General features: G+C 45.1%; 1 protein-coding gene across 22 annotated transcripts in view; it reads left to right on the top strand.

Moving 5' to 3' along the window:
- DISC1 (DISC1 scaffold protein) overlaps positions 1 to 24841 on the top strand; it is a 598559-nt gene that overhangs the window by 122902 nt on the left and 450816 nt on the right. For 20 of the 22 annotated variants that reach the window (XM_082422985.1, XM_082422970.1, XM_082422971.1 and 17 more), the window contains 2 exons: positions 3799 to 4025; positions 23402 to 23456. In XM_082422985.1, coding sequence (XP_082279111.1) covers positions 3799 to 4025; positions 23402 to 23456 — 282 coding nt within the window. Of the gene's footprint in view, positions 1 to 3798; positions 4026 to 21016; positions 21268 to 23401; positions 23459 to 24841 lie in introns of those variants that run through there. The other 2 variants (XR_014252950.1, XR_014252949.1) reach the window with 2 other exon arrangements.

Below are 24841 nucleotides of genomic sequence, written 5' to 3'. Positions count from 1 at the left end.
TGGTGGTGCTGAATTCCCTTAGCTTTTGCTTGTCTATAAAGCTTTTGATTTCTCTGTCGAATCTGAATGAGATCCTTGCCGGGTAGAGTAATCTTGGTTGTAGGTTCTTCCCTTTCATCACTTTACATATATCATGCCACTCCCTTCTGGCTTGTAGAGTTTTTGCTGAGAAATCAGCTGTTAACCTTATGGGAGTTCCCTTGTATGTTATTTGTCCTTTTTCCCTTGTTGCTTTTAATAATTTTTCTTTGTCTTTAATTTTTGTCAGTTTGAATATTATGTGTCTTGCTGTGTTACTCCTTGATTTATCCTGCCTGGGACTCTCTGTGCTTCCTGGACTTGGGTGGCTATTTCCTTTCCCATGTTAGGGAAGTTTATGACTATAATCTCTTCAAATATTTTCTTGGGTCCTTTCCCTCTCTCTTCTCCTTCTGGGACCCCTGTAATGCGAATGCTGGTGCATTTCATGTTGTCCCAGTGGTCTCTTAGGCTGTCTTCATTTCTTTTCATTGTTTTTTCTTTATTCTGTTCCGCAGCAGTGAATTCCACCCTTCTGTCATCCAGGTCACTTATCCGTTCTTCTGCCTCAGTTATTCTCCTATTGATTCTTTCTAGTGTATTTTTCATTTCAGTTATTGTATTGTTCATCTCTGTTTGTTTGTTCTTTAATTTTTCTAGGTATTTGTTCTTTCATTCTTCTAGGTCTTTGTTAATCATTTCTTTTCTTTTTTGTTTTGTTTTTTACCTCAGCTTCATTGTTTTCAATTTTCAATACATTTAATATCAGTAGTTCTATATGAAGAAAAGGTGGATTTGTTCTCCTTTTTTTTTTTTAAATTTATTTATTTATTTATTTTTGGCTGTGTTGGGTCCTCGTTTCTGTGCGAGGGCTTTCTCTAGTTGCAGCAAGCAGGGGCCACTCTTCATCGCAGTGTGCGGGCCCCTCACCGTCGCGGCCCCTCTTGTTGCGGAGCACAGGCTCCAGACGCGCAGGCTCAGCAGTTGTGGCTCACGGGCCCAGTTGCTCCGCAGCATGTGGGATCTTCCCAGACCAGGGCTCGAACCCATGTCCCCTGCATTGGCAGGCAGACTCTCAACCACTGTGCCACCAGGGAAGCCCTGTTAATCATTTCTTGCATCTTATCCATCTTTGCCTCCATTCTTTTTCCGAGGTCCTGGATCATCTTCACTATCATTATTCTGAATTCTTTTTCTGGAAGGTTGCCTATCTCCACTTCATTTAGTTGTTTTTCTGGGGTTTTATCTTGTTCCTTCATCTGATACGTAGTCCTCTGACTTTTCATTCTGTTTATCTTTCTGTGAATGTGGTTTTCATTACATAGGCTGCAGGATTGTAGTTCTTCTTGCTTCTGCGGTCTGCCCTCTGGTGGATGAGAAACTGGCACTTTCATATTCAGTGGGCATCATTGCAAGGTTCGGGTAGCTGAAAATGTGAAGTCTGGTTTTTGGTTCTGAACAATTTTCACCAGTTGAAGGTCTCCCCAATTCCTGATGACATCAGAGTGTACAGAACATACTTAGTGTTTGGAGGGAGCATTCATGGCAGAACTCTGGGGGAAGGTGGATATTCATTTATTCAGCAGGAATTTTTGAGTGCCTACGACATGCCAGGTACTGTTTGCGATGTTCAGGGTTCCTGTGGAGTTTATGTCCTAGTGGGGGTGGGAGTGGGGAGATAGACAAGAAATGGCAAGCGTAATAAAAGCCTAAATTCTATGCCTAGAATGTTGTAGGGTGGTAAGAGCTACAGTGCATGGACCAGAGTGTTGGGGTAGGGGAGTCTACTCACTGAGAAGGGAGATTGAGGCGAACGCTTGATGGAAGAGGGGGAGGGGCCTTGCAGAAATCTCCAGTAAGAGCGTTCCCCATGGAGGGGACAGTCATTCGAAGGCTGCAGTGGGAGTGTGCCCCATGCGTTCAAAGGGCAGCCAGGAGGCCAGGATTGCGGAGAACAGCAGAGGAGAAGGTCAGTGATGAGAGGGCCTTTGCAGGGCCTTGTGAGGTCTTGGGCTCTTCTCTGACTGGAATGGGAGCCATGGGGGGTTTTTAAGCAGTGAAGTTATGTAATTGACCACAATTTAAAGAGTCACTTTGACATCTGTGTGAGAATAGGGTGGAGGGCCACTGTGGAAAACAGGATGGTGGTTGTTTAAAAAATTAAAAGTAAAATTGCCATGTGATTCAGCAATTTCTCTTCTGGGTATAAGCCCCAAAAGAACTGAAAGCAGAGCCTCAAAGACATCTCCATAGCAGCATTATTCACAACAGTCAAAAGGTGGAAGCAACCCAAGGGTCCGTCGACAGATGAATGGATAAACAAAATGTGGGGTATACATACCATGCAGTATCATTCAGCCTTTAAAAGGAAGAAAATTCTGAAACGTGCTACAGCATGGATGAAACTGGAGGACATTATACTAAGTGAAATGAGCTAGCCTCAGAAAGACAAATATTGTATGATTCCACGTATACGAGGTCCCCAGAAGAGTTAGATTCTAGAGACAGAAAGCAGAATGATGACCACCAAGCCTGGGGGCAGGGGGAATGGCGGGGTCAGTGTTTAATGGGGACAGAGTTTCAGTTTTGCGGGATGCAGGGAGCTCTGGAGACGGATGGTGGTGATGGTTGCACAACGATATGAATATCCTTAATTCTACTGAATTACACTTAAAAATGGTTAAGATGGTACATTTTATGTTACCTGTATTTTACCACAGTTAAAAAAAGCCAAAACAAACAAACAGAAAAGAAAAGAATAGAGGATGGGAATTCAAAGGTTGGAAGTAGGGAGGTGAGATGGGAGACAGTGTCAGTAATACCATAATCTTGGACCAGTGGGATCCACGCTGTTGTTTTCTTAGGGTGTCTTGGGTGGGTCTTCAGTACCTCCTGCTGTGTGTCCTTCCTCCCCTACTGGAAGAGGGGTCAGTGGGCAGAGCTGTGGGTGATCTGTACCTTGAGGCTGAGAGGACGTGGGTGAGAGATGGGGGGACAGCCAGGGTTAGAGCTATGCTCTTATCAGCTGGAAACCAGTGCATGGAACATGGGAGTATGTTCATTAAAAGAGTCTCCTTTTAGATTCAGAATCCTATGGTCAGTGAGATGATTAGCTGCCATAACACTGTATGCACAGAGGGCATTCAATTACCTGCTGCTTGTTTTATCCATTGACCTCAAGATTGGACAATACTCGATTCTTTGGATTTTGGTTTGTTGTATTAGTGGAAGTTAAATCTATTTACTATTTTTATGAACCTAGACAGCAGAGTGCTATCTGCGGTATCTCATTGTTCTCGCAACCCTGTAGACTTAAGAGGATATGATTTCTAATCTTTCTCTACATGGTAAATTTGCATGTTTGGGGACAGACCAGCCAAGCCTCGTTTGCTTTTCTTTTTTGGTTTGTGGGTCGTGTTACCTGCTTACTGGTGTCTCAAGTCCATGAAGTTTGCTGCCCTGTGTTCTAGCTCTGTCACCTGAAATGAAGTAAGTCGTTTATATATTTGCTGGCTTCTTCCAAGTTAAATTCTTGGCTCGCCACCCGGAGTTATTTCATGCTTGGGAGGGAATGTTTCTCCTTATGCCAACTAATCAGAAATACAAAGCTGGCATGATTTTTCCAGTTCAGCAAACCTCCAAAAATCTGCCTGCTTCAGAAGGGCAACTTCACGGCTCTCATGGATATGGCGGACTCTCATGGAAAAGACTCGTTCTCAGCAGCGCGTTCTGCCACGAGCAGGGTGAATTTACAAAATCTGCTCTCTCTATTCTCTACAGAAAGAAATTGAAGCCCTCCAAGCCAGGATGTCTGTGCTGGACGCAAAAGATCAACAGCTGAGAAGGGAAATAGAAGAGCAGGAGTGGGTCCTCCCGTGGCAGGGCTGCGACCTCGTGGGAGGGCTGTCCCTGGGCGAGCTGCAGGAGGTCAGCAAGACCTTGCAGGACACCCTGGCCTTGGCCGAGCAGATTCCCATCCGTGCAGAGCCACCCGAAACCATCAGGAGGTACTGGTGATTTCCTAACTGATTTTGGATCGCTCATCTCGTTGATCTGTTTATGGGATTGATTTTGTCTGCTGTCCCGCATATATAAATTCTTTTCCAAGCAGTGCTTTGTTTTTTCAAGGGAAGCACTGTTGATATTTTGAGTGGCAAAATTCTTCATGGTGTGAGGCAGTCCTGCGCATCGCAGGATATTTTACACCCTGGCCACCCAACCCACTAAATACCACTATTCCTCTCCATTCTGATATGGACCTTTCCCATTTCCAAACGCCCCAGAGGTGCCTTCCTGCCCTTTTGAGATCTACTGGAGCTCAAGTGGTTGGAGATTTGGATGCCAGCCTTTGCTGAGGATGGTCAGCTGGGGACAGGAGAGGCTGGGGATCTGGTAGAGAGGAGACTCAATCAATGGCCTGAAAGAATGAGTTATTATTCAAGGTACTAACATTTACTGAGTCTTACTACGTGCCAGGCACTGTGCTAAGCTTTACTCTATGAGTTGCTTCTATTATTATACCCATTTCACAGAGGAGGACAAGAGAGTTTAAGAAGGTCAAATAATTTGCCCAAAGTCCCAGTTAATAAGAGGCAAAACTGATACTTAAATTCCTGTTCATTACGTCAAAGCCTAGTTTCTTATCCACTTGCTATAGAGGGAGAACCTTCCTTGTGTTCTGCGTCGTGGGAGACCCAAGAGATACGCATGGACCTCTTGTCTTTGGGGAGGTCGTAACCGTATTATGGCGAAAGACAGAACCCACCCTTACTCATGTTAGACAGAAAGTGAGCCGTGCCTGGATGAACACGCAGATGTGGGGAGACCTGCAGGTGCGGCGGGTGTAGAGCAGTGAGGGGGATGGAAGTTCTGCCTGGTTATCATGCTGCAGAAAATACTTAAGAAAACGTCACCCCCTGTAGCGGTTGAGAATATGGACTCTACCATCTGATTACCTCACTCAACCGCTTATTAGCTGGAACCACTTATTATTGGGGGAGGGATGGGCTATTCTGAGGATGCACTGAGTTAATACATATAAAGCTTGTATAACGGTGCCTGGGTGGCAGCAAGTGCTTTACCATGCTTACTGCCTGTCGTTTTTATCACGGGGATTTCAGTCTTCTGAAGCCTTCTAACTGCCTTCCAAGTGTGTTTTAGACTGTTTAGCGAGTAGCTGTCCCCTCTCACACATGTACCACCCCCCATCCAGCCCATCGGAGCTGGATGCTTGTGCAGGAAGCTGCTCACGGTGTCCTCCCCTCCCCTCCCAGCCCTGATATTTCCCTGCAGAACTCTAACCCCGGGCTCATGCCCGTGGAGAAGGGGAAGAGATGTGCGTTGTTGCTAGATTTCAGCCAAAAGAAACTCCCCATCAAGTTGGCCTGCGCTCTTTCTTCTTCAGTTTCGCCTGTGTCCTTATGGTATAGCCTTGGTCTCTGGGGATCTTTCCTACTCCTGTTTCCCTTGTCCCTCCTATGGAAGTCATGCTACCTACACACACAGATGCACACACATACACACATGCACATACACATGCACACGTACACACATGCACACACATATACACATATACACACATACACACATGCACACACATATACACATATACAAATGCACACACTTACACACATATACAAATGCACACACACACATACACACACATGCACACACATACACAGATGAACACACACATGCACACACATACACACATGCCCACACCTACACACATATACAAATGCACACACATACACATGCACACACACATGCACACACACACGCACACACACACGCACACACATATACACATATACAAATGCACACACATACACACATGCACATACACACATGCACACACATATACAAATGCACACGCACACATACACACATGCACACACACATGCACACACACATGCACACATACACACGCACACACATGCACACACATACACATATACAAATGCACACACACATACACACATGCACACACATACACATGCACACACATACATATACAAATGCACACACACATATACACACACATGCACACACATACACAGATGCACACATACGCACACACATGCACACATACACACATATACAAATGCACACACATACACACATGCACACACACGATATGACACATTACGTATCATATGTAATTATACATGTGATGTATGCATTATATTAGACAGATGTATATATGGAATATGTGTAATATATAAGATGAAATATACATGTACACTTATTTTTTTCTTTATAAAAGCACACAGTTATGCATGAAGCTTAAAGCGAGCCTGTTTTGGTCCCGCCATCCAGACGTGTCCTACTTATTTCTCCTTTCGCTTTGAGCAGCGCAGAGGTTGGTCTCACTCCTCTCGCCGCTCGCACAAGCTCTGAGGGGACGAACGTGCCTAGCTTGGCGCCCGCTGCAGTACATCACAGAGCCTCTGTGTTTTGAGCTGAACTCCCGGGCAGCATTCCTGCAGGTGTGCCCTGTCCCCATACAGAGACACACAGGTGGCAGGGCGCCTGCTTTCTCACTTGCTAGCTCACGGCATGCAGCGCAGCCCGGCGTGGTGGGCAGGCTGTTCTTGTTATTCTCATTTAACAGTTCAGGCAATAAGAACTCAGAAAATTTCCTGGGGATGCAGCTAGTAAGAGACGTAACTTAGGTGGTTTCCACTTAGAGATCTCTTAGTCTAAAACAAAGAGCTCCAGAGTGTGGTAGCTGATGGAGCTGGGCCCCTGAACTCAGATCTTACCATTTCTAGTCTGTTATTCTGCCCATGTGCTCCAGCCTGCCTTTTCATCAGGATGAGATGCAGACGAAATAAAGGTGTGACTTTTGCCGAGTCATCCAGTGCTCTAATCAACTGAACAGACTCTTGAAAGACCTTTCAAGGTTTGTGGCAATCTGATTCTATGACGCTGTTAGGGAAATCCGATGTAAGGATGGCTCTCGAACGTGCTGCAGTGCCGTCTGGGGGCTCCTCGGGGAGGACCCATCATCCCCGAATCCACCTGTGCCCACGGAGGTTGCAGAGTTCAGGTCAGGAGCCGGCTCTCACTTTTTGTGCTGATCTGCCTGCAGGAACACCTGGGCATCTCAGTGACCCGAACCCACGAGGGCCCAGTGTAGGAGGGAGTCTTCGGAATAGGACTAAGGGTTGCGTGGCAAGGGTGGGAGGGAAAATCCCAGAGTGCTTAAAGACAGAAAGCAACACGGGCAACTCAATGGCTAGTTCATGGTGTGAAACCTGTGCTGTTCATGGTGAAAAACCTGTGCTGAGGACCTTCGCTGTGAGAGCACCGCCGGCGCTCAGTGGGGTTTCATGTTGCTGGAGAGGGACCACCCTGAGGCATCCTCGTCATCTGGGGGACCCTGCAGGAGCTGACCCGTGGCATCTCCTTTATTTACTTGGTGGTGCAGGGGGCACCTCCCAGGTCCAGGTTTTGTCTGGTCAGCTTCCTCTCTTCCACCTGGGGAGTGAGGCATCGTGCTGTTTCCTGCCATAGATATCAAATGGAAAAACCATCATTGTTATGTGTGCTTTTCATAAGAAGGAAGGCACGCTTTTGCCAAGCGGACAGGCTGTGGTACTCAGTCCTAGACATGGAGCATCTGAAAGAAGCCGATGTGGTTTTATTGGCCAACAGACCACTGACCGTGTAGTATTTACTATTGAAAAATATCTGCATATAAGTGGATTCTTGCACTTCAGACCTGTGTTGTTCAAGGGTCCACTGTAGTTTCTTCTCAGGCCAGATGAAGAGATCCAGACAAATTGTGAAATAGGAAAATCTTGGTCTTATGAAGAGAGGTTACAGAAACCTGGAGAAACAGACCATTCGACATCCTATCATTATCAACATCTATGAAGACTTTTCACAGAGGCCAGCTAGAAACTCATGGTGCTGTCTGGGGAAGAGCTGATTCTGACTGCTTCCACAGTGTTCAAGTTCAACGGGGAGGCTATGCTGCTTTCCCTGGATAAGCCACACATTGCGCTTGAGAAGGAGCTTCCTAAGGACACTTGGCGTCTGTGAGTGACTCACTGGTGGAGACTGCTTGTGTGGGCACCTTCCTTTCGGACTGTAGCTTGTGGGGAATCCTTGGGCCACTGCTGTTCAAGAAGGACTGGAAGTAGAAGGGCACCTGCTGGGGACCAGAGAACCGACGGCTTTTCATTTGGATATTTTAATAGAAATCAAAGCAGCAGTTTGAATTTTCTGACATCTGTGTTTTGGATCAAATGTCTTAGCAGGATGGAACGAAAGAGCTGCCTTCCCAGACATCAGAGCTACCTTTTGATAGAGCCAGAGAGAATGGTTGTCCTCCAATGAACAAGAGGAGAACTTTCTTAAGTACCTGGGTATCAGGAACTCTGCAATATGGAAGCTTACAGGGCAGGGACGTGTGAAAGACAGAAGCCACTCAAAAGATGTACGTTGTACGTTAGTTGGACTTTCCTTCATCCCTGGGATTCCAATCCCTCAGCTTTGGAAGAAACTCCTTGTTTCCTCCTGCAAGTCTTCCTCTGATGGGAGGGGTCCAGAAGGACGGGTTTCTCTAGTGAGCCCGATCCTCCCCTACGGAAACCCATCCTTCCCCCTCTCTGGAGTGGGATTGGGGTGTGTGGTGGGGGAGGGGAAGGATGGGGACACAGGGAGGAAGGAAGTGACCGTTTCTGGGGTTTTCCTGGATGGCGTGCCTGCATTCGGGGTGTGAGTGTCCGTCTGTTTATTTCTTTTTTTTTTTTTTAATTTATTTATTTATTTATTTATTTATGGCTGTGTTGGGTCTTCGTTTCTGTGCAAGGGCTTTCTCCAGTTGCGGTGAGCGGGAGCCACTCTTCATCGCGGTGCGCGGGCCTCTCACTGTCGCGGCCTCTCTTATTGCGGAGCACAGGCTCCAGACGCGCAGGCTCAGTAGTTGTGGCGCACGGGCCTAGTTGCTCCGCGGCATGTGGGATCTTCCCAGACCAGGGCTCGAACCCGTGTCCCCTGCATTGGCAGGCAGATTCTCAACCACTGCGCCACCAGGGAAGCCCCCGTCTGTTTATCTCTATAAGTGGAGGAGGGTCGTGATGTGCAGCTCATCTGCCTCGAGGGCCATCAGCTCTGCCCCTCTTGTTGGTCTGAGTGCCTTGAACATCAGTGCGGACAGGGCCAGCTGTGACCCTGGCTGACCGTAAAGCCAGGTAGGAGTAAACACAGTAGCAACGACAGAGCCGGGTGAGGGCTGCGGACGATACTTTCCGACATTCTTTAGAGACGCTTGGCTGCTTTGTATTAGTCTGTGGTTGAGTTCATTCCTCAGCTCCTGGAAGTTTTCATGCTTTGCCTGAAATGTGTTGTGGCAGCTCGTGGATGAATTGTCTCTCGTTGTACATTTGGAAGAAACATGTCACATCTTTTTACAAGCCATTGGCACTAACTGCAAAACAAACTGAAGCCCTGGTTACGGCCAGTCTGGCCGGACCTCGGTGGGCGCATCTGAGCTGGGGAAGGGTGGTGGTGGAGAGCCGGGCCTGCTCCCTGGGCCCTGTTGCTTAACCGCTCAGGGCCCCCGGGCGAGGCTGGCCGACTGTTGGAGGTGCTCCGGCCTCCCCACGACACCTGCCCTCAGCCCACGATCAGCAGCCAGGCTGATGTCACGGCTCTTTTCCAGTGAGATTTAAAATAATGAAATTCAGCAGTTCACAACTGACTGGAAAAAAAAATCAATAGTCCCACTTCCCCCTCAGATACATATCTTATTAGAGTGAAAAGACACAGTGAAACAGCAAGGCCTGAATCGGAAAACAGACTCCGGGACCCGGGAGGAGCGAGGCAGATCCTCAGTGGGCGTGTGCAGGGGGACAGCTGTGTGTGTCCCAGCTATGTGCCCGGGGGATGGTGCCAAACTGGGACCATTTAGAGACTTCCGAAGAAATGCCCGTGGTCTCCAAGCTGCTTCTCCACTTGCTGTGACTGTGTTCTTCAGTCTCTACTTCTGGTCTTTGCTTTTCTTCCTTCTCTGCCTTTGTCCTTCTTCACCTGGTTGGTTTGTCAAGAACAATGGCTTGATGAGACCGAGAGCGTGAGGGCTCATCTGGAGGAGAAGGACCGCTTTGTGTTGCTAAAAGTGCTCGATGAGATTCTGACTTTTCTTTATTTTTAAAGCAGATACCTTGCTTTTCCCAGGAATTCCTGAGGCAGACAGATCTTTGCCCAGAGAGTCAATGCAGTGAGTTTGGAGTGTATAAGGAGCGTGAGACTGACGTTTCTTGCAGGAAGGCTTCCTTGATGAGACGGCATCCTCAGTGTTCGGGACAACTCTCATATTTATCATGTCGTCTTTCTTATTTTGATTGGTAATAATAATAATATATTAATTTAAATGTCACCATTGTTTACAAAATGCTCATTTTTGCTCACAACCCTGTAAGGTATATTGGTTTTTGCAATATATATTTTTTAACATCTTTATTGGAGTATAATTGCTTTACCATGGTGTGTTAGTTTCTGCTGTATAAAAAAGTGAATCAGCTATACGTATATTTATATCCTCATATCTCCTCCCTCTTGCTTCTCCCTCCCACCCTCCCTATCCCACCCCCCTAGGTGGTCACAAAGCACCGAGCTGATCTCCTGTGCTATGCGGCTGCTTCCCACTAGCTATCTATTTTACGTTTGGTAGTGTATATATGTCAGTGCTACTCTCTCACTTCGTCCCAGCTTACCCTTCCCCCTCCCCTTGTCCTCAAGTCCATTCTCTATGTCTGCGTCTTTATTCCTGTCCTGCCCCTAGTTTCTTCAGAACCATTTTTTTTTTTAGATTCTGTATATATGTGTTAGCATACAGTATTTGTTTTTCTCTCTCTGACTTACTTCAGTCTATATGACAGTCTCTAGGTCTATCCACCTCACTACAAATAACTCAGTTTCGTTTCTTTTTATGGCTGAGTAATATTCCATTGTATATATGTGCCACATCTTCTTTATCCATTCATCTGTCGATGGACACTTACGTTGCTTCCATGTCCTGGCTATTGTAAATAGTGCTGCAATGAACACTGTGGTACATGACTCTTTTTGAGTTATGGTTTTCTCAGGATATATGCCCAGTAGTGGGATTGCTGGGTCATATGGTAGTTCTATTTTTAGTTTTTTAAGGAACCTCCATACTGTTCTCCATAGTGACTATCAATTTACATTCCCACCAACAGTGCAGAGGGTTCCCTTTTCTCCACACCCTCTCCAGCATTTATTGTTGGTAGATATTTTGATGATGGCCATTCTGACCAGTGTGAGGTGATACCTAATTGTAGTTTTGATTTGCATTTCTCTAATGATTAGTGATGTTGAGCATCCTTTTATGTGTTTGTTGGCAATCTGTATATCTTCTTTGGAGAAATGTCTATTTAGGTCTTCTGCCCATTTTGGATTGGGTTGTTTGTTTTTTTGATATTGAGCTTCATGAGCTGCTTGTATATTTTGGAGATTAATCCTTTGTCTGTTGCTTCATTTGCAAATATTTTCTCCCATTCTGAGGGTTGTCTTTTCATTCTGTTTATGGTTTCTTTTGCTGTGCAAAAGCTTTTAAGTTTCATTAGGTCCCATTTGTTTATTTTTGTTTTTATTTCCATTTCTCTAGGAGGTGGGTCAAAAGGATCTTGCTGTGACTTATGTCATAGAGTGTTCTGCCTATGTTTTCCTCTAAGAGTTTTATAGTGTCTGGCGTTACCTTTAGGTCTTTAATCCATTTTGAGTTTATTTTTGTGTATGGTGTTAGGGAGTGTTCTAATTTCATTCTTTTACATGTAGCTGTCCAGTTTTCCCAGCAACACTTATTGAAGAGGTTGTCTTTTCTCCACTGTATATTCTTGCCTCCTTTATCAAAGATAAGGTGACCATATGTGCGTGGGTTTGTCTCTGGGATTTCTATCCTGTTCCATTGATCTGTGTTTCTGTTTTTGTGCCAGTACCATACTGTCTTGATTACTGTAGCTTTGTAGTATAGTCTGAAGTCAGGGAGCCTGATTCCTCCAGCTCTGTTTTTTCTCAAGATTGCTTTGGCTATTTGGGGTCTTTTGTGTTTCCATACAAATTGTGCAATTTTTTGTTCTAGTTCTGTGAAAAATGCCATTGGTAGTTTGATAGGGATTGCATTGAATCTGTAGATTGCTTTGGGTAGTATAGTCATTTTCACAATATTGATTCTTCCAATCCAAGAGCATGATATATCTCTCCATCTGTTTGTATCATTTTTAATTTGTTTCATCAGTATCTTATAGTTTTCTGCATACAGGTCTTTTGTCTCCTTAGGTAGGTTTATTCCTAGGTATTTTATTCTTTTTGTTGCAATGATAAAGGGGAGTGTTTCCTTAATTTCTCTTTCAGATTTTTCATCATTAGTGTATAGGAATGCAAGAGATTTCTGTGCATTAATTTTGTATCCTTTTGCAGTATATTTTGTGGAGGAGGCTGCCGAGGGTCCAAATTCACACAGCAGTAGTGTCCTGACGTCTTTGACCACTTTTGGAAATGAGGCAGGGAGAGAAAAGGTTAACATGGATGGCCTGGGAGAGAGCGGGGCTTGGAGCCAAGTGCCCATGCAAGCAATGGAAAGGCAATGGAAAGGTGTGCAGCTGGGCAGAGCATGGGTCATGGGTCCAAGCAAAAGAGAACACTGCCATTCCAGGCCAGTAAGTTCTCTCTATGCCTCACGGATCACCTGGTGGCCCCTGAAAGGTATCGGAGCAAACGGGTCTCTAAACACAGGCAACCCCGGGAGACCACCAGGCAACTGGCTCGGGTCAAGGAGGTGGGTGGCAGTTCCAAAGACAGGAGAGCAGAAGAGGAACTGCCATAGGAGAGGACCAGCCAGCGCCAGAGGAACAGGAAGTCTTGCTTATAAATGAAGTTGTGAACTAGGTGATGCTGGAGGTCCCCTCCACATTTATCAATATAACACTTTGCACTTTCAGATTTTGCGAAATAGGTTAAAATAAACTGCTTTAAAAAAACCCAGTAATTCTGTTCCTCCTAGCCCCCAAGTAAGTTCCCCTGCAACCTTCCCTGGGCAGCCCATGACCATCCCCCTGTGGTGCTCAGGTTCTTTCTTTTCTAATGAGTCATTGCTAATGATGAGAAGGCACTAGACACGGATAGAGCTGAAATCGCCCTGCGGCCGCTGTTCAAAATTGGGTACTCACCATTGTGTCCTCCCATTTTCTTTGGAAAGTCTTTGTCACAGGCAATGGGAAATATTAATCGAGGCACAACTTGGAAAAGATGGAAAGGGTTGGAAAAGAAGGAAGAGACTTGAAACTACCACCTATCTGGGCGGGTCCAGATGCCACTCACCCCGAAAAACAGGACCCTGACTTTTGTTTTTTGTTGGGTGTATTTGAGGAATTCAAAGCAGGAGTCTCAACTTAGTTACAGATTTTTAAAAAAACCTTTATTTTGTGCTGGAGTAAATTTATTAAGATTTAAAACAAACATAGAACAAAGGAGGGTGAAAAATGGCTATATATTTTTAAATATTGCATTTTAATATTTTACGAATTCCCTGTGCTTTATTTTCTTCAAGGAATTTACAACATTTATCATTATTATTATTTAGGTAGTTCATTTGGGAAGCTTGTAATATGTAGACTCATGCACTCCTCTTTTATAACTTAGGTATCTGATAAATTATTTTCAACTGGGGCCTCATGGATTCTCAAAGATTGAAATGACTGTAGCTGGTTCTCCTAGTGCTGTGACTCTGGGTTAGCTCTCGGCCTACATGAAGGCATGCGGCCTATTTTAAGAGCTTTTCTTCTGGCCGATTTCAATTTTTATTTTTCATTATTGTCAACTTGAGAACTGTCCTGTGCTTAATTTCTGTGTAGTCTGGGTGTCTTCTACAATCCTCTATTCCCTTTCACCAAATTTTCTGATTCCTGACATATCCCAAGAGTGTTTTCCTGTCTGCAGGTCATATGTTTTTAGTCCCTGCTTTAACTTTTCAGATGGTAAAGGAATACACCAAACTAAACTGTTTTCAGTCCTTGAGCTGAAGGTTTTAAGCTCTTCCAGCAGAAGTAATTCAGTTTTGCTCAGAGAGACCCTTTCCCAGTGACTATAGTGAATACCCCCGGGTTGGGAACGCCTGCTCATTGCTGGCTGGGACTTCATTCAGTCAGTCATTAGCACAGCTTTTCCAAGCTGCTAAAGGGCTGATTGATCTGCCCTGTGCTGTTGGGGAGGACCCAAACCAAAGCCTCTAGGTTTCCTTTAGATCCGTGCAGGGGGGGTCCTGTGCCTTATATGTGAGGGTCATTTTGGTAACTGTGCTCATCCTGGCCGCCACTATCATAACCACCTTGTACATCCTTTTGGGCAAATTTCCTCAGCTTCCTCTTTGAGCGGTACTGATATTGGTGTTTGATTCCTTATTCAGTTACTTGTTTAGTCAACTGGATGTTTTTTCTTGCTGTTTATTCATTTTGTTCATCAGCAGTCTATTTTGGCACACTTTATTCAATAAAATGTGTAAATCTTTTTTTTTTTTTTAATAAATTTATTTATTTATTTATTTATTTTTTGGGCTGTGTAGGGTCTTCGTTTCTGTGCTAGGGCTTTCTCCAGTTGCGGCGAGCGGGGGCCACTCTTCATCGCGGTGTGCTGGCCTCTCACTGTCGCGGCCTCTCCCGTTGCCGAGCACAGGCTCCAGACGCGCAGGCTCAGTAGTTGTGGCTCACGGGCCCAGTTGCTCTGCGGCATGTCGGATCTTCCCGGACCAGGGCTCGAACCCGTGTCCCCTGCATTGGCAGACAGATTCTTAACCACTGCGCCACCAGGGAAGCCCTAAAATGTGTAAATCTTTAACTTACCCACTGAAAGTAAAATAGGAAATGAAATTTATAGTATTTCCCAGTTTCAGGAATCCGACTGATGTGTTGCTTTGTAAGCAGATTTTGAAAGAGCCTGAGAGAAGCGTAAGGTTTAAACTGTGTCTGCAGCTTTATGTGAATATGCTTGTCCTTAGCAGGTAATTAAAGATGACTCAGAAAATCACAATGGACACAGAGCAGAAAGTAAAACCTTTTGGGTAAACTTCAGCATTATGGAAAGTATACATGTTTAGAAATGTAGAAGAAACAACATACATGAAAAAAAATTAGGATTTAATGGAAATGCAAGCATTTCTTTTAAAAACCCTGGGAAAGATGGGATATTAGTTATTAAGTAGTCAGAATTAGGGGGGCAGTGATTGAAATGGAAATCTGATGTTACCTTTGGATCCCTTAACAGAATAAACCCAGAGGCAGGATCGTATTCTCCCTGGATCAAATTGTAGTGTTTGAAGGATTGAACTCAACAGGAGTTGTGTGGAGAAAAGCTCTAGAGGGCCAAGAATTGAAATCTTTTTTTTTTTTTTTGAAATCTTTTTGAATGTTTAAATACATTTGGGTTATGACAATAGTTGAAAATCTGGCGCCATCTTGGTTACCAGTCTTCAGAAAATAAGAGGCCAGTATTTTATTTTCTGATTGTACGTAAAAAGTTATCTTTAAACAACTTGGGAGGAAGGAGTAGAAAGGAGAGTAGTGATGATCTAGACATAAGGCTGTTCTCTATTTTTGACTCCTGTTATTTTTTATTTATTGGACAGCTAAAAGCTATTTCAGACAACTGTCTGTAAGTCAAAATGTTTTTGGCCTATGCATTATAGTTTCAGTTTGGAATAAAATTGTTTGAGAGGAGGTGAGAAAGAGCTGGTTGAATTAACACTTGGAATATTTGGATAAGCCAAATACCAGATTCATCAGTTCAGAATAAAGCTGTGATTCTTGATGGAACTGGACTTAGATGCAAGCTGTGACTCTGTAAAGTCGGGCAGAGTTTCTCAGTGGAGATGGGAATTGACAAGAGATGGCCTGGGACCAGGGCGTGTGTGTGTGTGTGTGTGCGCGCGTGCACGCGTGCCTGTGTGCGCTATTTTATTCCTCTCAGCTAATTTGGGAAATTCTGCAAATTCAGTAAATTCAGTATTCGGGCTCTTTCCTCTGCTGTATCTTCACGTCACACCTTGACCCCAGGAAGTCTTTTTTAAGAAACTGGAAATCCTTGCGTTTAATCTCTCTCTCTCAGCTATCCCTTCTAGGAGTGCTTATATGAGCTACATAGATGTATTTTATTAAAAAGAGTTTATGACCTAATCACATGTGACATCTCAGTGTCGGTTTGCTGAGTCAGTTGGAGAATTTGGACTTTACCACAAAGACTCAAAAGCAGCGGAGTGAAGTATCCTCGTTAAAGTTGAGACCCAGGATCCCTGAAGTTCGGAGAAATATTCTGTAAGGATATGAGTCACTAATGTGATCCAGATTCAGAGGAAGAATCAAAAGGCTAAAAGTCCAAGTATTTCTCTGGCCAATTTTGCTTTGGTTCTTTCATTTAATCTCCCCAGCTTGGGCCAGAGAGGAAAATATCCAATATATTAGTTAAAAATTGATGGGCTGATTTTTGTCAGATTACTCAGAAACATTTATTAGTCTAATATAGGTATGGCTATTTGTAGAAATGATTTATTAAAAAATGTTTCTATACTTCATTCCGCCCAAGGTCCCCAAAACATGAGCTAGCTGTTTGACGAGCATGAATCGGTCTCTGTCCTGTGTGTGGCTCCCATCCCCCCTACTGAACTGCACAGAGATTCCGTGCTGTACCCAAGGTGACAAAGACGGCCCACAGGGGTGCCAGTCCTTGGTACAAATCTCTCTCCACTGCATGCAGCCTTTCCCGAGAGTAAATGTCTCAGACGGCCAGCTTGATAGCATTTACAGCCACAGAGAATGGCTTGCCTCTGATGACTACATGTGTCCCATCGTGCCTTTATGAGACCATCTGAAGTTTGGAGGAGTTCTTGGCATTTCTGTTGTCTGTGCCCCATCTATGTCCCACTGGTGACACGTGACATTATCAGCTGTGAGGAGAGAAGGGTCGAAGGAAGGAAAAAGCCAAACAGATAAACTCCTGCATTTCCTAGAGCTGTTTTTGCTGTCATTTTCTTAACCACTTGCCCCTGACAGAAGGTTAGAGGCCTGAGCAATAATTGGCAATGTTGTTAACGTCAAGGATTCCTGTATATGTGTATGTATTTTAATTTGAGACCCAAGTAGCGCGTATGCCAGGGCAGCTGTCATTTTGCCCTTTATGTTGTTTCTAGTTTGCTTCAGTAACAATCTCTCTTTCTTAAACTTATTTTTACTAAACAAGGCACAGGGGATGGAACTGGGGATGGGGACAGGAGATAGGGAGAAGACTGGAGATGAAACTGACATTCCTCCTCCTGTAGCTTTTTGCTAAAATGGGACTTCAGCACACGGCCAGGTATACACAGGCAGGAAGACGGATGGGCAACGTCCAGCAGACAGCAGACTTTCTGCACAATTCTGTTCTGAGGGCTGAAACAATCATGTCTTGCTTGGTAAAAATGACAGTAAGAATGGCCTATATTTCTGCCTCTGTCACTAATGTTGTCTGGCATTTTACATGACCTGTGTGTTTTTTAGATTCTCCAGATGTCTACAAATAACATAACCTTAGCAAAAGAATCTTGAATGGTAGAACAGTCAAGGAATATTAGATGGTAGGACTGGGAACGTTCTCAGGAATAACCTGCTCCAACTTCCTCGCTTTGCAGGTGAGAAGTTCTGTAGAAAGTGAGCAGGGTGGTAGTGGAATTCTCTGTGCCGTTAATATTCTTTTGCTTCAAAGGTTGGGCAAGAGTAGCAACAGAGTTTGTCCTCCAGAGGCTTGTCTTCGGGGTGGGTATGTGGTTGGCATCCTGGCTGTGGGTTTAATGCTGATGGCCGAGGCTAGTGCTGAGGGCAGTGGAGGCTGGCTTCCCGGGGGTGGGAACAAGCGTAACAAATGGAGGAAGAGCACATGGGCGGTTTCTCCAGGACGTGAACACAGAGGAGTCCTCCAGGCCCCCTGACATCGCGGCCCAGAGCAGTGGAACTCCTGACTTGTCTTCCCATCCTGGGGGTCTGTCCTGCACCGTGATGGGACCCCTGGCCTGCATGTCCAAGAACTGTCCACCCCTTCCAGGTAGCCAGTGCTTGACCACTGCAGTGTGGCTCGCCCTTGGGAGCAAGGCCTTGAGAAGAGGCCCTGGCAGGAAGCAGGCTCACAGCTCTTTGGGAAGGCACTTCTGGTCTTGGCTGCTTGGACCAGCTCTGGGTGGGTATGTACCTTTGACCCTGGGGATGCTTCACTCCAGGATTAAGGAGGACCAGGCAGAGGCCTCTGTCGCCTGGATCTATGAGAGGTGTTGAAAGTATTACTGCGAGAGAGTATGGATTCCAGTTTCCTATAAGCCTTTGAGTTATGCTTCCCTAAGTGACAGCATCTGGAGAAACAGGGAGTTAAGAGTTAGTCACTCTTAGACTAGGATATGGGATTCTGTAACCAAATCGATACCCAATGCAGCTATAGGCTTTTGAGGAAGATTAGCGAGGTGCTGTAAGCACAGTCACTCTGAATTTTGTAGAGTGACCCTCTGGTCTCGGCAGTTTATCAGCAGTGGGGGCTCACTTAGCATTGGCTGGAGGTGGGCTCCAGGCTGAGACCTCCGGGTGCCCTCTGCACAGCCATGGACCTTACTTCCAGCCTCTGGCTCTCCACGTGTCTCCCTTCCCTTGCCAGTCTGTATTAATTTGTTAGCGCTGCATTAACAAAGTACTGCAGATGGGTGGCTTAAACACAGACATTTATTGTGTGGGCGAGGGCTTTGAGTGAAGGATCTGTCCCAAGTCTCTCCTCGGCTTGTAGATGACCATCTTCTCCCTGTGTCTTTTCACACTGTCTTTCCTCCACGTGTGTTTCTGAATCCAAATTTCTCCGCCAGTCATATGGGCGCGGGACCCACCCTGGCAACCTCGTCTTAACTAGTTACGTTTGCAGTGACCCTGTTTCCAAGTAAGGTGACGTTCTGAGATATGGGGGGTCAGGACTTTAACACAATTCAACCCGTACACAGTCTATGAAAAGAAACCATCCAAAAGAGATAAGTCAAAGAGGGCAGGACTTCTAGGAGATGGGATTTAGGTGCACTTAAGTAGACAGCATGGGCTCCCTGAGGGGTTAGAGTAGAGTAAGTACTGGAAGGTAGGAGAGAGTTGGTCTGGTGTGTGTCTAGGTGGGGGGTGGTAGAGCATTCAGGCAGAGGGGTCTGCGCCAGCCAAGGTGGATTCGAGGCGCGTCAGGAGGCCTCCGTGGCTGGGCAGAGCGAGCAAAGGAGGTTGTCATAGGAGACAAGGTCAGAGAGGTGATGGGAGATGGGCCGTGTTGGTCCTCGTTGGATGTGGCTTTACCTGGGTGCATTAGAGAAGGGATTTGCACTGCGGTGCTTGAGAAGTCTCGCTCTGGCTACAGGCTTAAGAATAAACTGTAGAGGGGTGAGGGCAAAAGCAGGGGACCAGTTCAGAGGCCACTGCAGCATTTCAGAGGAGGGTGTCCATGGCTTGGGCCAGCGTGGTAGCAGCAGAGGTGGTCCTCTGGTTGGACTGTTCTTCCTCAGAACTGTTTCTCACCCTGAGTCATTGAACCCAAATTGTCTGACTGATATTCTTCCCTATAAATGTCTCGTTCTGGCCCTTGACCAAGTCTTGGCTTGTACTATTTAGATTAGTTACTATGACTGACTTCAATTCCACTTCCCTTCTAATTATTGCTGGAAAGCATTCTGTCCCTCCCCATATCGAATGTTTTATTATTGATATTTTTGACATCCATGGTAGTGTTTTTCTTGTGATATTGCAGGAGGATTTATGGGAGCCCCTTTGCACACCTAACCTGAAGCTAAGGCATTTGTGAGCTTCTGTACTAACCCAATGGCCCCATAATCATTTTTTAAAAACTCGAAGACATGTTCACAGACAGTTTTCCTGTAGCCACCTGTGTAGTCTTTAGCGCCTACACTACAAGACAAGAATATTTACACTCTATGGTTGGAGGGACTCTCAGTCTCCCACTTGGGTGGGTAGAAAATGAAACCATCTATTAGTCTGAAGCAAACAGAAGAGCCACCTTGTCTCCTGTCGTCCGGCGGCTGCCACACAGTGTAGACTTTTTTTCTCTGGACCCTGGAACACCAGTATGTAGAATCTTAATAACACATGTGATTAACCGTACTATTAAAAATGGAAAATCCCACATGTATTAGTTTGCTCGGGTTGCCGTGACGAAGTACCACAGACCGTAGGGCTTAAACACAGTTCTGGAGGCTGGAAGTCCAAGATCAAAGTGTGGACAGCGTTAGTTCCTTCCGAGGGCATGAGGGAAGGATCGGCTCCAGCGTCTCTCTTTGGCTCGTAAATGACCGTCTTCTCCACGTGTCTCTATGTGTGAGGCTGGGAAAGCCTATTTATAAGATACTATTATTATTATCATTTTAAATCCATTAATTTTTTATTGCAGTATAGCTGATTTACAATGTTGTGTTAGTTTCAGGTGTACAGCAAAGTGATTCAGTTATACATATATATCAATACATTCTGTTTCAAACTCTTTTCCCATATAGGTTATTACAAGACACTGAGTAGAGTTCCCTGTGCTATACAGTAGGTTCTTGTTGTTTATCTATTTTGTATACAGTCGTGTTTATATGTTAATCCCAAATTGCTAATTTATCCCTCTCCCCCAACTTTCCCCTTTGGTAACCGTAAGTTTGTTTTCTAAGTCTGTGAGTCTGTTGCTGGTTTGTAAATAAGTTCATTTGTATCTCTTTTTTTTAGATTCCACATTAAAAAAAAGATACTATTAAATATAGGATCGATTTTGTGGAAAACCATTTATTGAAAAGGTATTAGTTGAATGAACTCCCATGAGCCTGGCAAAGGCTGTGCATTTCTGCCCAAGTTTGGAGACCTGACAGCACGAGCATAGAGTGGTGCTGCTACTAGAATCAATAGGGGCCCATGTCGGGTATCCTTTGCCCATCTCTCCCCAGCAGTTGCAGTGTCTTGGTCAGTTCCCCGCTCTAGATGTTAGCCTGCCCTTCAGCCCTACCTCCCTTCAAAAGACCCAATCTCCATGCAGCCAGTGTCTAGAATTCTCCAGGCGGGATCCCACTGTTCCCATCAAGCACACAGATTTTCGTCACATTGCGACTCCTGGATTCAGAAAATCTGCTGCCACGTGCCCTGCTGTTTGTCATCTGGGCTGACCTCAGCCCCCCTGGGACACCCTCCTCTGCTGAATGTAGGTCTAAAGTGGAGATGACTTTGCTTAGAATGTACCTGCACCAGTTTCAGGGCATTTGCAAATGAAAGGAGCTTGCTTGTGCTCAGAAATCACAGATTGGCGGAGGTGATAACATTCAAAACCAGTTCTTAGAGTTGAAGAAATCGACAGCAATCAGCAAATTGGCAGCTTAGCTCTGATACTTTGCAACCCCTGCATAGGAGCTTTTCCTGACACCCCCCAAGACCCCAGAAAACCTGACCTTCCCCTTTTGCAGCTCACAGGTTAACTAAGTGGCCACTTCCCTTCTAGTACCTGTAACTTTTTTTTTTGAAGGGGGGCTCCCATCTAGCAGCATTGAGGAGTTGAGGGCAAGAACCTTTCTTCATGCTCCAAGTTTCTAACTTACAAAGTTCCCAATAGATAAGGGGAGAGTTAATGCGTTTGTGAAGGAATGAATGAATGCAGAGCTCTAGATCAGATGCTCCCACTGCTTTTCCTTTCCTTGCTGACTTCTGTCACTCTGGGCAGCCCTTAGACCTCACAAATTTTGCTGAAGGTGCCTGCCTGGTTTGTCGCACTCAGTGTTTCTTCCTCTGAATCCCTTCTCACATTGTTGCTCAGAACAACATTGCCATTCATTTTGTCTTAATTATTGACACATGAACTAGTCTTTGTGTGTGCCTGGGAAAGCCTATTTATAAGATACTATCATTATTTTTTTTTAAATTAATTTACTTTTAAAATTGAAGTATAGTTGATTTACAACGTTGTGTTCGTTTCAGGTGTACAGCATTTAGCTGATCAAAATGCCATTACTTTTCCAGAACAAACCCCCATTTCTTTCCTATTGCTCTCCTGCTCAGAAATGGTATGATTTCCCATTGGCTGTGGGCTAAAGCTCAGAACTCCTTAGCCTGGCATTCAATACTGACTATGAATAGTCCTTTATATTCCTTTAAAAATTATTTTAGTTGTAGATATCCCAAACACTTTGAAAAATACGACAGATACTCATTTACCTGCCATGGCGATTCAACAAATACTAGCATTTTCCCCACTTATTTTCCTAAATAAATAAATAAACAAACATCACAGATGCAGGTAGACCTCCTGTTCCTGTCCCCGCCCCCATCAGAAATAATCACTCCCCTTTTTACCTTTATCTCTCACAATTCACCCTTGTGAACCACTGGCCCGTTGGATTCATCTTCCTGAAATTTCACTCTCCCTCCTTTACCTTTGAGGCTCAGTTCACTTTCCACCTCTTCCAGGGAGCTTTCCCATCAATCCCCTAGTTTTCTAAATTGCTACACAAGTCATTGTCCTATTGCTTACTTGGGGACAGTATGCCCCCTGTGACAGTTCTAATGTAGCAGTTTGATTCTAGTATTGGGTTTCTATTCCCCTTATCGTAACTTTTCCATCTAGCTTATATTATAGATGATTGCATATACTTCTTCTCCTTTAGATAACAACGTTGGGAATAAAAAGTCTGAGTGTTAGTTTCATTCATTCGTTTGTTCATTCGTTCATTCTGCAGATATTGACTGAGTGCCCATCTATAAGCTCCAGGAATTATTTTAAGCACTGAGGATACAGGAGCGGGCACAAGAGGATGCGGGCAGTTGCTGCAATTGTGGAGCTTTTATTCCAAAGGGGGAAGAGAGAAATTACATGAGTAAATAGATATGTCAAGATGCATAGTGCTAAGGAGAAAAAAGAAGCAGGGAAAAGCTCGGAACATATTGGTTGAATTGCACAGTAAACCCAAATAGATAATACTGGATTACCTGCCTGCGAAACAGTACCCTGTGTAGACCATCCTTCTTGGAAGGTAGTTGTAGGAATGTAATTTAATCCTTTGCTGCCAGGAGCACATCTGGGTTGTTCATTCTGTCAGTAGAAGTGCACTATAGAAACGATAACAGATTTTAATACCAGCCTAAGTAGAGCATAATTAGGCAGGGAAAAATCTGCTTCTTAGTAACATATTAATTATAGTCAAATGGAACCAATTTGGCATTGTCTTTGCTACTGTTCTTCTTCAGCCATTGGGCTGATGCAAGGTTCACTGTTTCGCAGTGTTCCTACGTGTGGTGGGGCTGAACTGTTACCAAGAAGACCAATGTCCTCTTTCTAATTCTTCTAGCCTCCAGGAAAGGATAAAACCCCTCAACTTGTCACTTAAAGAGATCACTGCTAAGGTAAGTACCTTTCTATGCCCACTTTCTAAAGAAGTCTCTGAAGTTTTCTTTTGACTTAATTTCATGTCACAGAACGCCTGGGCTCTGGACAAAATACAGACTTGGCAAAGCCATTCTACAGGCCAAGCGATGGGGCAGCCAAAGAGCCAGGGCCGAGGGCTGCTCCCGTGGTGGAGGGCCTGACTGTGGTCCCTAGGGACTGACTGCTTTGGCCTTTGCTTCAGAAGGAGCTGCAGTGTCGGGGAAGGGAAAATGATTGCTGCTGTGCCGTTGAATGCCTTTGCTTGAAAGGACTTCCAGGATGGGAGTGAACTGAGAAGTTAATTACATTTCCTTCGGGAAGGGCAGGGTTCAGGTTTTTCACAAACAGACGGGAAGTGGTATAGTAGGTGATTCTCTTTTGTTTTTCAAAGTTAAATTGACTTCAAAGTCATTTTGCCTATTTCATCTGCTGTCTGTACTTCATTTCAGACCTTGGTTTGTGCAGTGATAGAGGCCTCCATCGTTATTCCCTGGGAGCACGTAGTCAGTTCACTTAAATAGTCTGTGTCTGGTTAGGTAGGATAACCACAGTTTGCAAACCAAAACCCTTCCTTGTAGCGATACTTACACCCCACCGACTTATTGGCAAACTATGAAGTAGGATCAATTACCCTGTGACTTAGTAGTAGAGGTGAGGCTGAGAAGTAGGTCTTAATCATTAATGACTTGTGTTAGGTTTGGGAACCAGGGTGGTTATAAGACAGTTGAAATGTGAAAAGAACAGGTTTCTGAGCAGAGAGCAAAGCAGACAAGAGTCTGCTGGCCTGGAAGGAAGCTTTTCTTGTTCTCGGTTCCCCGGGGAAGAGAGCAGGAAGACCTGCTGGGGTCTTGGAAACCCTAGCTGAGCCGAGATGGGGGATGTGTTGTTGGCAAAAATGTCCACAGTGGCTCTGGTTCTTTTCCCAGTGTTTGTGTCTAATTCGTTTCTGAAGAAAACATTAAATGATTTTGCTGAAAATCACACAGCAGCAGTTTGATGGGCAGTTCTGCCCCGCATGGAAGGGGAGCTTCCTGTGAGGACTGTCTTGCCGGGTAGTTAGACGGCGTTGGGCCCTGGAGCCGCGGAATGCTTGAAGCCCGCCCTGCCTTCCTGGAGAACCAGAGCACCGCCCAGGAGTGCTTACCCAGAGAGGAAGGGCAGGACGAGACTCAAGGCCGTGCGGGGACCTGAATCCGCAGGCAGAACTCGGGAAAGGGCTTTATCTCAGGCTCCCAGGCTGAGCGCGGCTGAGACCTCGTCCCCTGCCCAGCTGCAGGTCAAGGACGACTGGCTTGGTTCACCAGTTTTGTTTAAACTTTTTCTTTTTTAAATTTATTTTATTTTTGGCTCCGTTGGGTCTTTG

Source organism: Balaenoptera physalus, assembly GCF_965194825.1.
Source record: "Balaenoptera physalus genome assembly, chromosome: 14".
NCBI lineage: Eukaryota > Metazoa > Chordata > Mammalia > Artiodactyla > Balaenopteridae > Balaenoptera > Balaenoptera physalus.
Note: the sequence above shows the minus strand (reverse complement) of the source record. Positions and strands in the feature narration are given on the sequence as shown.